Source organism: Microcebus murinus, chromosome 10, assembly GCF_040939455.1.
Source record: "Microcebus murinus isolate Inina chromosome 10, M.murinus_Inina_mat1.0, whole genome shotgun sequence".
In the NCBI taxonomy this organism is placed as follows: domain Eukaryota; kingdom Metazoa; phylum Chordata; class Mammalia; order Primates; family Cheirogaleidae; genus Microcebus; species Microcebus murinus.
The window spans coordinates 54,316,081-54,329,165 of NC_134113.1; the positions used below are offsets into that span (position 1 = coordinate 54,316,081).

At 38.8% G+C, this 13,085-nt stretch overlaps 1 protein-coding gene across 2 annotated transcripts in view; it reads left to right on the plus strand.

The window, feature by feature from the left end:
* SPATS2 (spermatogenesis associated serine rich 2) overlaps window positions 1-13,085 on the plus strand; it is a 114,737-nt gene that overhangs the window by 83,768 nt on the left and 17,884 nt on the right. For both annotated transcript variants that reach the window (XM_076007230.1, XM_076007231.1), the window contains one exon: window positions 11,668-11,726. In XM_076007230.1, the coding sequence (XP_075863345.1) occupies window positions 11,668-11,726 (59 nt within the window). The remainder of the gene's footprint in view (window positions 1-11,667; window positions 11,727-13,085) is intronic.

The window sequence follows — 13,085 nt, forward strand, 5'->3', positions numbered from 1 at the left end:
GGGAAGAATATATTTGTCTTAGTCCATTTTGCATTGCTGTAACAGGATACCTGAGGCTGGGTAATTTGTAATGAACAGTGATTTATTTCTTACCGTTCTAGAGACTGGGAAGTCCAAGGTCAAAGGGCCCACATCTGCTGAGGGCCTTCTGATGTGTCATCCCATGGCAGAAGGCAGAGGGACAAGAGAGGGCAAGTGAGAGACAACCAGAGAGGGCCAAACTCACTTTTATAATGAACCTACTCTCATGATAACAACATTAATCCATTCATGAGGGCCATGACTAATCACCTCTTAAAGGTCCTACCTTTCAACATTGCATTGGGGATTAAGTTTCCAACATTTGAACTTTGGGGAACACATTCAAGCCATAGCAATATTCTAATGTTTCCCAGAACACTGATCTGTTTTAACTATTAAACATTAAGGTGTTGATCGGGCACGGTGGCTCACACCTGTAATCCTAGCACTCTGGGAGGCCGAGGCGGGTGGATTGCTTGAGGTCAGGAGTTCCAAACCAGCCTGAGCAAGAGTGAGACCCTGTCTCTACTAAAAATAGAAAGAAATTAATCGGCCAACTAATATATATAGAAAAAAATTAGCCGGGCATGGTGGCGCATGCCTGTAGTCCCAGCTACTCAGGAGGCTGAGGCAGTAGGATTGCTTGAGCCCAGGAGTTTGAGGTTGCTGTGAGCTAGGCTGACGCCACGGCACTCACTGTAACTTGGGCAACAAAGCGAGACTCTGTCTCAAAAAAAAAAAAAAAAAAAAAAAATTAAGGTGTTAACTGAAATTTAAGCCGTAGCTCATTTCTGGGGGTATTTGCATTTTATAAGGGATTTTTTGAAACTGGAAAAGACTTAAGGAACAAATTAATCAAAATGATTGGAAGGGAAGGAGTTAGGTTGATGTTTTGGGACTTTGGACTGTTCACTCTACTTAATTGTAATAACTGCTTAGATCTGAAATATGGGAGGAAGTATTCATGAATAGAGAAACTCTACACCACTATTCCTCACAACCATCCATCGTTTTCTTGCTGCCTGTCTGTGGACTGTTCCCTTAGGTCATACCCAACTATGTCTCTATTCACAAAATTAGTCTGTCACTTTGTGCCACAACAAACCAGAGATGGAGGAGTGTGGGTCCCCTCAGTCCTCCTGGTCTCTGGAATTGAAGGAGTGAATTAATAAAGATGAATTAATTAACACCTCCAGAAAGTTAAATCATCATAACCAAAAAGTACTTTCAGGATAGAAAATTCATCTAGTAGTCTACCCATGCCTGGTCTTGAACCCTGAGTTTACCTTTGAGGTTTTATAGCTAGGAACTTAATACCATGTCTTCTGTTTTTCTTAACATACATTTTTGTTCCTGCCAGATTAACTCATTGTCTCACAATTTAACATTCACATTTCCTCTTCATATGCTAGTTAATACCACTTTCCCAGCCCAATAAACCCTCTTATACCTCTCTATTTATCTAAATCCAACCAATTCTCTAAAACTCCCCTTAAATTTTTAAAGCTCTAACTTTTCCTGAAAATTTTTCTAGGTAACTGATTTCTCCTTTTTCTGAACCTCTGGGAGGAAGAACCTTGCCCTTTGTACTACCTTCTTGTCATATTGGATATTGTTGGCTCATTTGGAAAATAAAGAGCTAAGTGTAGGCCATCACAACTTTGCCTTGATAAGCCTCTGGTCTCCTTGATTGTTTAGCTTACTGATTACTTAGCCACAGGATCTGATTCCATTCAGAACAAGCCTAAACCAGGAAACACAGTTCAGGGAGAGAGATGTGTGAGTTCCTGCTGACTTGGAACCCAGCCAGGAGGAGCCTCCTTCAGTAAATGACAAATGAAATGGTTTCCTGCCTGGGAACTGTGTATTTAGGATTGATTAGCAGGCGTAACAGCCAGGTCAATTTAACTTGAGGAAAGAGATTACTTGCCCTTTCCTGCTGGTATAAAGCCCTTCTCTCTGGCTGATTGGGTTTATAAACTACCTTATTTCAATGTTCCTTGTAGTTGCTACTTCAAGACATAATTGGCAGATGAGCTAACTCCATTTGGCACCAAACCAGAACTTGGAGTTAATGTCACTTAGGAAACCATTTTTGTGTTGGTTATAGTATAAAAGGAAAGAAAAGGGTTCTAACACATTTGCAGCAGTAAGATTACATTACTTCTGACAGGGCACTAGGGGAATTATACAGATAACTCCTTTCACTTTGATGCCAAATAAAAACTGATACACCTATAGGAAGGTAAAATCAGAAGCTTTCCAATATATACAACTTAAAATTTGTTCTTATTGATGATTTAGTAATAATCATCTCTAGATCCAAGTTTACTTACCTCGTTAATTAATAATACTTCTCTACATTGTTGGAGCTGTTAGTTGACTTAAATTTAAGCTATTAAGGAGGCAGGATATAGAATGGAACATGAAGCTGGAGTGTATAAACTCCTTTGGAATGTTTTCATATAATGTGTAGGTGAAAAATGCTGACAGGCTACATACTCAGCTTCTCTTAAATAAATAGGAAGGTTTCAATTTTATGACAGTCAAAAAGTATTTATTAAAAGGGAAAATGGGTAAGAGAAAGACTGTCAAGAAATTTGAGATTATACAACATATAGGGTAATATAAGTCTGTGGTTAAAATTTAGAAATTTTTCCCAGTTTCTCATTGATCTTAGAAAAGTTATATCCTTTTGTTTGAGCTTGTTTACTTATGTTAAAATAAGCTATCAGTAGTCTTACCAAAGGCTTTAAGTCCTTAAATGTAAAGGCCTTACTTGTAGACATGCTGAAATCTTAGGAATCATTTTATAAACCAAAGTGTCTCCAAAAATATGTAAAAAGCATAGAAGTAAAGGAATGTGCTAATATAGTATTATCAAAAATGTACATAGCACTGTAGTTCTAAATTATTCTTCAGTTTTTGAATGTTTAGTACATTGATATCTTATTTCTACTAGTGCTTGACACCATGGTTCTTGATGGTCTTTGGTTTAAAATTTAATTCTTTAACCATCTGTGAAAATAATTATAGGTTGGCCGGTTGGGGTAACTCAAGCCGGTAATCCTAGTACTCTGGGATACTGAGGCGAGAGGCTCGCTTGAGCACAGGAGTTCAAGACCAGCCTGAGCAAGAGTGAGACCTTGTCTCTACTAAAAATAGTAAAAATTAGCCGGGTGTTGTGGTGCATGCCTATAGTTCTGGCTACTCAGGAGGCTGAGGCAAGAGGATGACTTGAGCCCAGGAGTTTGAGGTTGCTGTGAGTTAGGCTGATGCCACGGCACTCTAGCCTGGGTGACAGAATGAGAGTCTGTCTCAAAAAAAAAAGAAAAAAGAAATAATTACAGGTTGAGTATACCTTAGCTGAAATACTTGGGACCCAGAAGTATTTCACATTTTTTTAAATTTTGAAATATTGGTAGGAACCAGTTGAGCATCCCTGATCTGAAATGTTCCTATGAGCATTTCCTTTTAGTGTCATCTTTGCTTTCAAAAATCTTCAGATTTTAGAATATTTTAGATTTTGGGATTAAGGATGCTTGATCTATAGTAACATGAAGAATGCAATTTACTGAACATGTTCAGTTATATTATCTGATTTATTTATCCTGATTTCTTTCCCACAAAGTAGGTATTTTTAATTCTGTTTTACTGAAAAAAGATTTGTGTTTTGGGTTAAGCAGTTTATCTAACATGGCATCAATAAACTGTAGACCTAATATTTGAATCTATGTATTCTGACCCAGTAACCTCTATGCTTTTTATCCCATATCTCATTGATGTTCACTTCTCTCACTAAAACTTGGGAATGCTAGACACAATTGGTACATGTCACATATACAGACAATCCCTGACTTACAATGGTTTAACTTATGATTTTTTGACTTTATGATGGTGCAAAAATGATACACATTCAAGAGAAATCCTACTTTGACTATTCATACAGCCATTCTGTTTTTCAATTTCAGTATTCAATAAATTACATTACATGAGATATCCGACATTTTATTATAAAATAGGTTTTGTGTTAGATGATTTTGCCCAACTGTAGGCTGATGTAAGTATACTGAGCACATTTAAGGTAGTCTAGGCTCTAAGTAATGATGTTCAGTAGGTTAGGTGTATTAAATGCATTTTCAACTTACGATATTTTTTTTTTTTTTTTTTTTTTTTTTTTTTTTTTGAGACAGAGTCTCTCTTTGTTGCCCAGGCTAGAGTGAGTGCCATGGCGTCAGCCTAGCTCATAGCAACCTCAAACCCCTGGGCTCAGGCGATCCTGCTGCTTCAGCCTCCCGAGTAGCTGGGACTACAGGCATGTGCCACCATACCCAGCTAATTTTTTTTCTATATATATTAGTTGTCCAATTAATTTCTTTCTATTTATAGTAGAGATGGGGTCTCACTCTTGCTCAGGCTGGTTTTGAACTCCTGACCTTGAGCAATCCACCCGCCTCGGCCTCCCAGAGAGCTAGGATTACAGGCGTGAGTCACCACGTCTGGCCCAACTTACGATATTTTTGATTTACTGTCAGTTTATTGGGATGTAACCACATCCTAAGTCAAGAAGTATCTGTATTATTTCCTCCTCAGCTTAAAGGCTATATGTATAGCAAGGTTACAGCGAAACCCCAACATAGGAGAATTTAGAGACTGTGGAACTTAGTCATTATGGAACAGGGTTAGAATGAAGAGGACTAGCATTTTGATTGACCCTATGAAAATATTTTTAAGTTCAATAAAATAAAACTACAAGAAAAGATACTCACTCCATCTGAATATTTAATGTTCTTTTGATTTTATAATTCAGAAGGTCCTAAATCATTATTCTTAAGTCACAACTTGGAATGCCTCATGATTCTGATATTCTTCAGGTCAGATCTTAATAGTGGGAAAGATATTAAGATTAAGGGCAAGGTCACTGTGGTGTGGGGTTAATCAGAAAAGAGTTCTTGGAGGAAATGAATCTTCCCTTCCCTTTTCCCTTTCCTTTCCTTTTTTATTTTCTTCAGAGACAGGGTCTTGCTCTTGCTCAGGTTGGTCTTGTACTCCTGGCCTCAAGCTGTCCTCCGGCTTGGCCTCCCAGAGTGCTAGGATTAGGATTACAGGCATGAGCCACCACTCCCAGCCCCTTTACTTAACTCCTCTTTAACAGGACCTTTTGGTTCCACCGCACCCAGCCAACATAATTTTTATTTTCTGTGTTCCCTTGTGTTCTTTACATATTCATACATATTCTTAATAGTTGTAATCATAGTGACAGTGTAATTTTTAGTGTGTTCTTTTCAAAATTTAAAATTATGTTTGATTCATCTCTTTGTAACATTGTGTTAGTATGTGTACATGTTTACTTAAGACGTTCTAGGCCATGCATGATGGCTCACGCCTGTAATCCTAGCAATCCGGGAGGCCAGGACAGAAGGATCACTTGAGCCCAGGAGTCTGAGAGCAGCCTGAGCAAGAGCAAGACCCTGTCTCTCCAAAAAATAGAAAAATTAGCCGGGCATGATGGCATATGCCTGTAGCCCTAGCTACTTGGGAGACTGAGGCAGGAGGATTGCTTGAGCCCAGGAGTTTGAGGTTGCAGTTAGCTATGACAATATTACTGCATTCTAACCTGGGCAACAGAGCAAGACTACATCTCAAGAAAAAAATAATTCTGGACAATGGATCTGCAATTTATAATGATTTGTCAGAGTTAATATGAATGCATTTTACTAAAAAGATATTCTGCTGAAACTGAAAAATCAAGATAAATACAGAAATTAAAATAATAGTTGCTACTGCTATACTGAGCTCATTACTGAGCTTTTATTGTATGTCAGAAACTTTATTTACAGTATCTCTAATCTATTTAACAATATCACTTGTGGAATTATAGATGAAAAAGATGGGCACAAAAAATATTTTGCCCAAAGTCATATCTGATATTAAGAGATACTTTTCCACTATACCGTTCTTCCATTTTCTGTTTTTCTGCAATCTTTACCTTCCTGGTTCACATATGTCTCCCCTGTTTCTGGATCTTTAGACATTGGTGTCATAATTCCAGAGGGAGGATTCAAGAAATAAATCGCAGTTTCAAATGAGGATCTATCTGGTCAGCAGCTCTCTATGGGGACTTAACATTCTAACCGTTTTTCTTTAACTATAAACTTAAAGTGCATACTCTTTGATAATACAGATTGCCACTGGTTCTTTTTTCCTAAACAGATTCACATGGTCTATAGGATTAGTTTAGAATTGAGGTGCTTTTGACCGTTGGAAAAGAACAGAAAGAAAGGTTACCCCATTGAAGGCCTGTCCCACAAGAGCCATGGCTTATATTGACATTTGAACTTCTAAAAAGCAATTTCAGACTGTTGAAATATGAAATCACATGTCCCCATGTTTGTGTAAATGACTCCTTACAAATAGGAACCCATCAGAATTTTCATAGTGTCCAAATTTGATTTAATAAGCAAGTTCAGCCAGGCATAGTGGCTCAAACTTGTCATCTCAGCACTTTAGGAGGCTCAGGCCGAAGTATCACTTGAGGCCAGGAGTTTAAGACCACCCAGGGCAACATAGCGAGACCTTGTCCTACAAAAAATTTAAAAATTAACTGGGCATGGTGGCATCTACGTATAGTCCTAGCTACTCAGGGGGCTAAGCCTGGAGGATGACTTGAGTTTGGGGTAACAGTGAACAATGATTATGGCCCTGCACTCCAGCAAGACCCTGTCTCTAAAAAAATAAAAAACAAGCTAGTTCTTTTAGTTCAGTTGTGCCCTTTGGCTCAATGTGATGATCTGGCTCTGGCTACCTAATTGGTGTTTTTTATTTTGTTTTGAACTCAGGTGGGTCTACTGTACTCCAGTAAGGCCAATGCTGGCAAACACATGAAGCATCATTAATTCTCTGATAATGAAAACTATTGGCAATTTTTTTTTATGGTGGTTTTATCCCTTGAAATAATTGGCTGTGGAATTGCCAGAGTTGTGTTTTCATTATAATGTCATTTTTCTAATGCAACAACCATAAACAAATGATAATTAACAATTTTTGGTACCAAGGAATTACTAAAGGCAAGAGCTAGAATCAATAGCTGCATGTTAAATACCTGTATATTAATTAAAGGGCTTCCTTTAAATGATGGGCACACTATATCTTAGAGATGTGAAGAGTGATGCTGCAGGAACAGCTATTCTGAGCAACTAAATTATGCAAAAGCTTTAGAATAAGTTGAGCAAATATGAAAATGGTAAAAAGTCCTGGCAAGAAAAGGAGAAAATGTAGAACATTTAGTTACCAGTTTTTTTTCCTTAGTAAGTGACCAGACATCCCAAACCATCTTTCATGGTTAAAGAAAGAATATGGAGGCCAGGCATGGTGGCTCACGCCTGTAATGCTAGCACTGTGGAAGGCCGAGGTGGGCGGATTGCTCGAGGTCAGGAGTTCGAAACCAGCCTGAGCGAGACCCCGTCTCTACCTTCCACAGTGCTACTCTTTCTATTTTTAGTAGAGATGGGGTCTTGCTCTTGCTCAGGCTGGTTTCGAATTCAAGTGCAATTCTACTCTACTAAAAATAGAAAGAAATTAATCGACCAACTAAAAGTATATATACAAAAAATTAGCCAGGCACGGTAGCACATGCCTGTAGTCCCAGCTACTTGGAGGCTGAGGCAGTAGGATCGCTTGAGCCCAGGAGATTGAGGTTGCTGTGAGCTAGGCTGACGCCACAGCATTCACTCTAGCCTGGTCAACAAAGTGAGACTCTGTCTCAAAAAAAAAAAAAAAGAGGATATGGAAATTCTCAACACTGAAGAAGGACCAGGCTTAATAAGACCTAGTGTCTTTCCAAACAGGGTCCCAGCAATATTTAGCTGAATTTCATTAACGGTTTCTGAATCCAGTGAAGAGATGCTTATTATGGCATATTTCCATTCAGGAAAGCCTTGGGAGAAGCTTAGTACCCTGAGGCATTGGAATGAGCAAGGTAGCAGAAAGTCTGACAGGCAGAATGAGCCTTTCATCACTCTCTGAGAGGACTCTCTGCTTGCAGTTATGGCATCTATTAATAAAAACTATTGCCTCATAACCATAGTTACTTTTGAGTCTCTTGGCCACAGATACTGTACATAGTGGGACCACCGTTTCGCTCAGGAATAGGTGAAAAACTTTAGCTTAAATTTCTTTGTTACAAAGGTGTGTTATGGTAAATTGTTCCTAATTATTTAAAAAAATGCTTGTGTTATTATCCTTGTATCTGACCTACTTTTCACTTTTGAACTCTTCCTACCATCTCTATTGTTTTATCATGCACACATTTCTGTAATTTTTTAGTACGAAGAAATATACAGAAAAGTTGAAAGGATAGTACAGTGATCAGTGTATTTGCTATGTGTTTGTATTTTGGTGGAACCATCTGGAAATTGCAAATATGATATGCCACTCCTAGATGCTTTAGCATAGATGACCTGAAAGTAGGTAATTCTTCTATTCAGCTCTGATGCCATTCATTATATGATGTGCTTTTTTTTTTTTTTTTTTTTTTTTTTTTTGAGACAGAGTCTCACTTTGTTGTCCAGGCTAGAGTGAGTGCCGTGGCGTCAGCCTAGCTCACAGCAACCTCAAACTCCTGGGCTTGAGTGATCCTTCTGCCTCAGCCTCCCGAGTAGCTGGGACTACAGGCATGCGCCACCATGCCCGGCTAATTTTTTTTTTATATATATATCAGTTGGCCAATTAATTTCTTTCTATTTATAGTAGAGACGGGGTCTCGCTCTTGCTCAGGCTGGTTTTGAACTCCTGACCTTGAGCAATCCGCCCGCCTCGGCCTCCCAAGAGCTAGGATTACAGGCGTGAGCCACAGCGCCCGGCCTGATGTGCTTTTTCTTTGATATATTTTTAATAAGAAAGTTATGATTACATTTTAACATTTATTTATTTTTATATTTTAAAGACTTAAAAATTTTAATGGAAAATTGCAGATGTTGATCAAACTTTACTCTGAGAAAATAAACCAATAGCCTCAGTTAACCAGTAGGTTCTTCTGTTCAATGCTGAGCTGACATCACAGGACCTTTCAATAGATGTTATCAATATATAACAACATGACAAACAACAAACAAAAAGAAATAGAAATGCTATTTTGGCCGGGCGCGGTGGCTCACGCCTGTAATCCTAGCACTTTGGGAGGCCGAGGCGGGCGGATCGCTCAAGGTCAGGAGTTCGAAACCAGCCTGAGCGAGACCCCATCTCTACCAAAAATAGAAAGAAATTAATTGACCAACTAAAAATATATATACAAAAAATTAGCCGGGCATGGTGGCGCATGCCTGTAGTCCCAGCTACTCGGGAGGCTGAGGCAGTAGGATCGCTGAGCCCAGGAGATTGAGGTTGCTGTGAGCCAGGCTGATGCCACGGCACTCACTCTAGCCTGGGCAACAAAGTGAGACTCTGTCTCAAAAAAAAAAAAAAAAAAAAAAAAAAAGAAATGCTATTTTTTGGCGGGGCGCACAACAAAGCGAGAGACTCTGTCTCAAAAAAAAAAAAAAACCACTATTTTTTTCATTTGGTTTTTTGGCATGAAAACATAAACTAATTGTTTTTTATTGAAGGGGTTATATGGTTGTCCATGCCCTGCCTTACAAATTTCATGTGATCACCAGTGAGTAAATCAAGAGACAAAGTTTACTTAAATGGATGCTAGTCATTCTCAAAGGGGGAAAAATTGCTGTCACAATATGCTAGCGCTTATTGCCACAAAAGGTCTGATCGTGTTGATGTAGAACTTTCTTTCCTTGCTACAGTGTCATGTGACATTCTAGTTTTCATAATAAAGATTGTAAGCTGCGAAAAGCTTGCTTGTTTGCCAAAGTCTTTTGATAAATATTTTACAAGCTTTGTCAGAGACAAAGAATTTGTCATCTGGTGGACACAGTGTCTGCATCTTAAGGTGATTCGGCAGCAGAAGAGAGGTAATGTCAAACTGTAGGCCTGGCAGCTCCTGTCTCAGTTGTGCTTTTGTTTTGCCTTTTAGGTATTCCAAAGGCTGCTAGAGTTCTTGGAGCAATATTGCCAAGGTTTGGGAATGTTTTCTTAGCAAAGTATTGCTACTCCACAATAGTATCTTCTCTCCAGTCTGGTGCTTTTGGATTAATATGCCAACCAAATTTGTTTAGTTACAAGTCTGTTTATTAACATGCGTAATGATTATCAAACCTATGTTCTCTGGAACTTGCCCTATAAAGGATTTTGTTCTTTGAGGAAATGATTCAGCCTTATACATTTTTGTATGTTTCACACCGTAGTCTCCATATTAACTACTTTGTGCTAACATAACTACATATTGAGCTAAATTGTATGTGTGTGTGCGCAAGTGTGATTGCTTTTACAAACAGAAACGAGAGTGAAACTTTTATTTACCTTGTTGTTATATTCCCATTCAAAAGGAGAAATGAGAATGAACAAATTTGAAGAGATTTAAAACATTTCATATTTCTACAGGTATTAAAATTTTAGATTTTTTTATTTTGCCACCACTAAACAAAACTGATATGGTAAGGAAAATTCTTCCCATCCAGAGGTTGAATACTAGGGTACCTATTATCATCTAAACTTATACATTAAAGGTTGTGGGCTCTTTTATAAGGACACTGAAAAGCTTTATGTGTCTCCAAACCATATACATTTGCAGTGGAAAAAATTCTTATTGCCTATTTAATGTTCTTTTTCTGTAAAGAGCCTACCAGAAACCTTTAATTCCTTCCTTTACTATTAAATATTACTCAGAAACCAGCACCCTGTATGTCTGTCTCTTGACTACTCTATATTCTACATACTAAAATGCCAGTGAACCTTGGGCAGCTGTGGTCAGCTGTTGGAGATATACAAGTCCTAATCTTGGCTGAATTTACTATACCCAAGCGGATATTGCTTGGTAAAAATTCATTAGAAGCAAACATGTCAGATTTTATAGACCAAAATACAAAAAGCATGTGAGTGGCCGGGTGAGGTGGCTCACACCTGTGATCCTAGCACTCTGAGAGGCCAAGGCAGGAGGACTGCTTGACCTCAGGACTTTGAGACTAGCCTGTGCGAGACCACCTCTACTAAAAATAGAAAAATTAGCTGGACGTCATTACACGTGCCTCTATAGTCTCAGCTATTTGGGAGACTGAGGCAGGAAGATCACTTGAGCCCAGGAGTTTGAGATTGCAGTGACTATGATGACACCACTGCACTCTAGCCAGGGAGACAGAGCGAGACTCTGTCTCAAAACAAAAAAAAAAGTATGTGAGTGCATATGTAGAAATAATTAATTTCTGCAAAGACTTTTCCTTTAGCACAACTTACCAAGAAATGTGTTTTGTAGCTTGCTACTGCCATCTACTGGTTATCAACTCTTAGACTGATAGCGATTGGTCAACTGTAATAAATAGAAATAAAGGGGAATTGAGTCTGCTTATTTTATTGGAAATCTCTAAAATATTCTCTGTTGAGTAAGACATCAGAAGTTTTATGTGGTCCATCCGGTATTATTTTGTAGTATGTAGTATGCTTTTAGTGAACAAACTGACCTGTCCTCCACTATTAATAATGTGCTATTTCTGTGTCTGAATTTCTAATCAAACCTTTTTTTCCTTTGTCATTTCTTCTTAGTTTAATGGATCGGGAAGTAGCGTTGCTTGCTGAAATGGACAAAGTAAAAGCTGAAGCAAGTAAGATGACTGAACTTTAATTAAAGCTATTACCTATGTAAACAATAGGTACCTGCCTCCCAACTGTCACAACAAAAGCTTAATATAAATGCCACAATGAGATTTTATAGGCCAGGCATGGTGGCTCACTCCTATAATCCTAGCACTCTGGGAGGCCGAGACAGGAGGATAGCTGCAACTCAGGAGTTCAAGACCAGCCTGAGGCCGGGCGCGGTGGCTCATGCCTGTAATCCTAGCTCTCTGGGAGGCTGAGGTGGGCGGATCGTTTGAGCTCAGGAGTTCGAAACCAACCTGAGCAAGAGTGAGACCCCGTCTCTACTATAAAATAGAAAGAAATTAATTGGCCAACTAATATATATAGAAAAAATTAGCCGGGCATGGTGGCGCATGCCTGTAGTCCCAGCTACTTGGGAGGCTGAGGCAGCAGGATCGCTTGAGCCCAGGAGTTTGAGGTTGCTCTGAGCTAGGCTGACGCCACGGCACTCACTCTAGCCTGGGCAACAAAGTGAGACTCTGTCTCAAAAAAAAAAAAAAAGACCAGCCTGAGCAAGAGCGAGAATCCGTCTATTAAAAATAGAAAGAAATTAGCTGGACAACTAAAAATATGCAGTAAAAATTAGCTGGGCATGGTGGCACATGCCTTGTAGTCCCAGCTACTTGGGAGGCTGAGATAAGAGGATCACTTGAGCCCATGAGTTTGAAGTTGCTGTGAAGGAGGCTGACACCACACAGCACTGTAGCCCAGGCAACAGAGTGAGACTCAATCTCAAAAAATAAATTAATTAATTTAATTTAATTTAAAAAATGATTTTATATATTTAGTTAAACAGTCTTGAACAGTTGTACTGCACTGGCATATAATTTTTTTTATTTTTTTATTTTTTTGGCATGTGAATTTTTTTTAGCTAAAGTAACTTTATATAAGCCTGCTTTTAAAATGTTTCCAAATTTTAATATTTTGAATGTAGAGTTCAATGTATAAGAGACTGCATCATGGTATCTGCCACCACGGTTTTGTTTTATTTTGTTTTTTCCTCTGGCGATTAAACAGTTCCACTGAGATTTTTTTTTTTTTTTTTTTGAGACAGTCTCGCTTTGTTGCCCAGGCTAAAGTGAGTGCCATAGTGTCAGCCTAGCACACAGCAACGTCAAACTCCTAGCTCAAGCAATCCTGCTGCCTCAGCCTCCCAAGTAGCTGGGACTACAAGCATCCATGCCCGGCTAATTTTTTCTATATATATTAGTTGGCCAATTAATTTCTTTCTATTTAGAGATGGGGTCTCACTCTTGCTCAGGCTGGTTTTGAACTCCTGACCTCGAGCAATCCACCTGCCTGGGCCTCCCAGAATGCTAGGATTA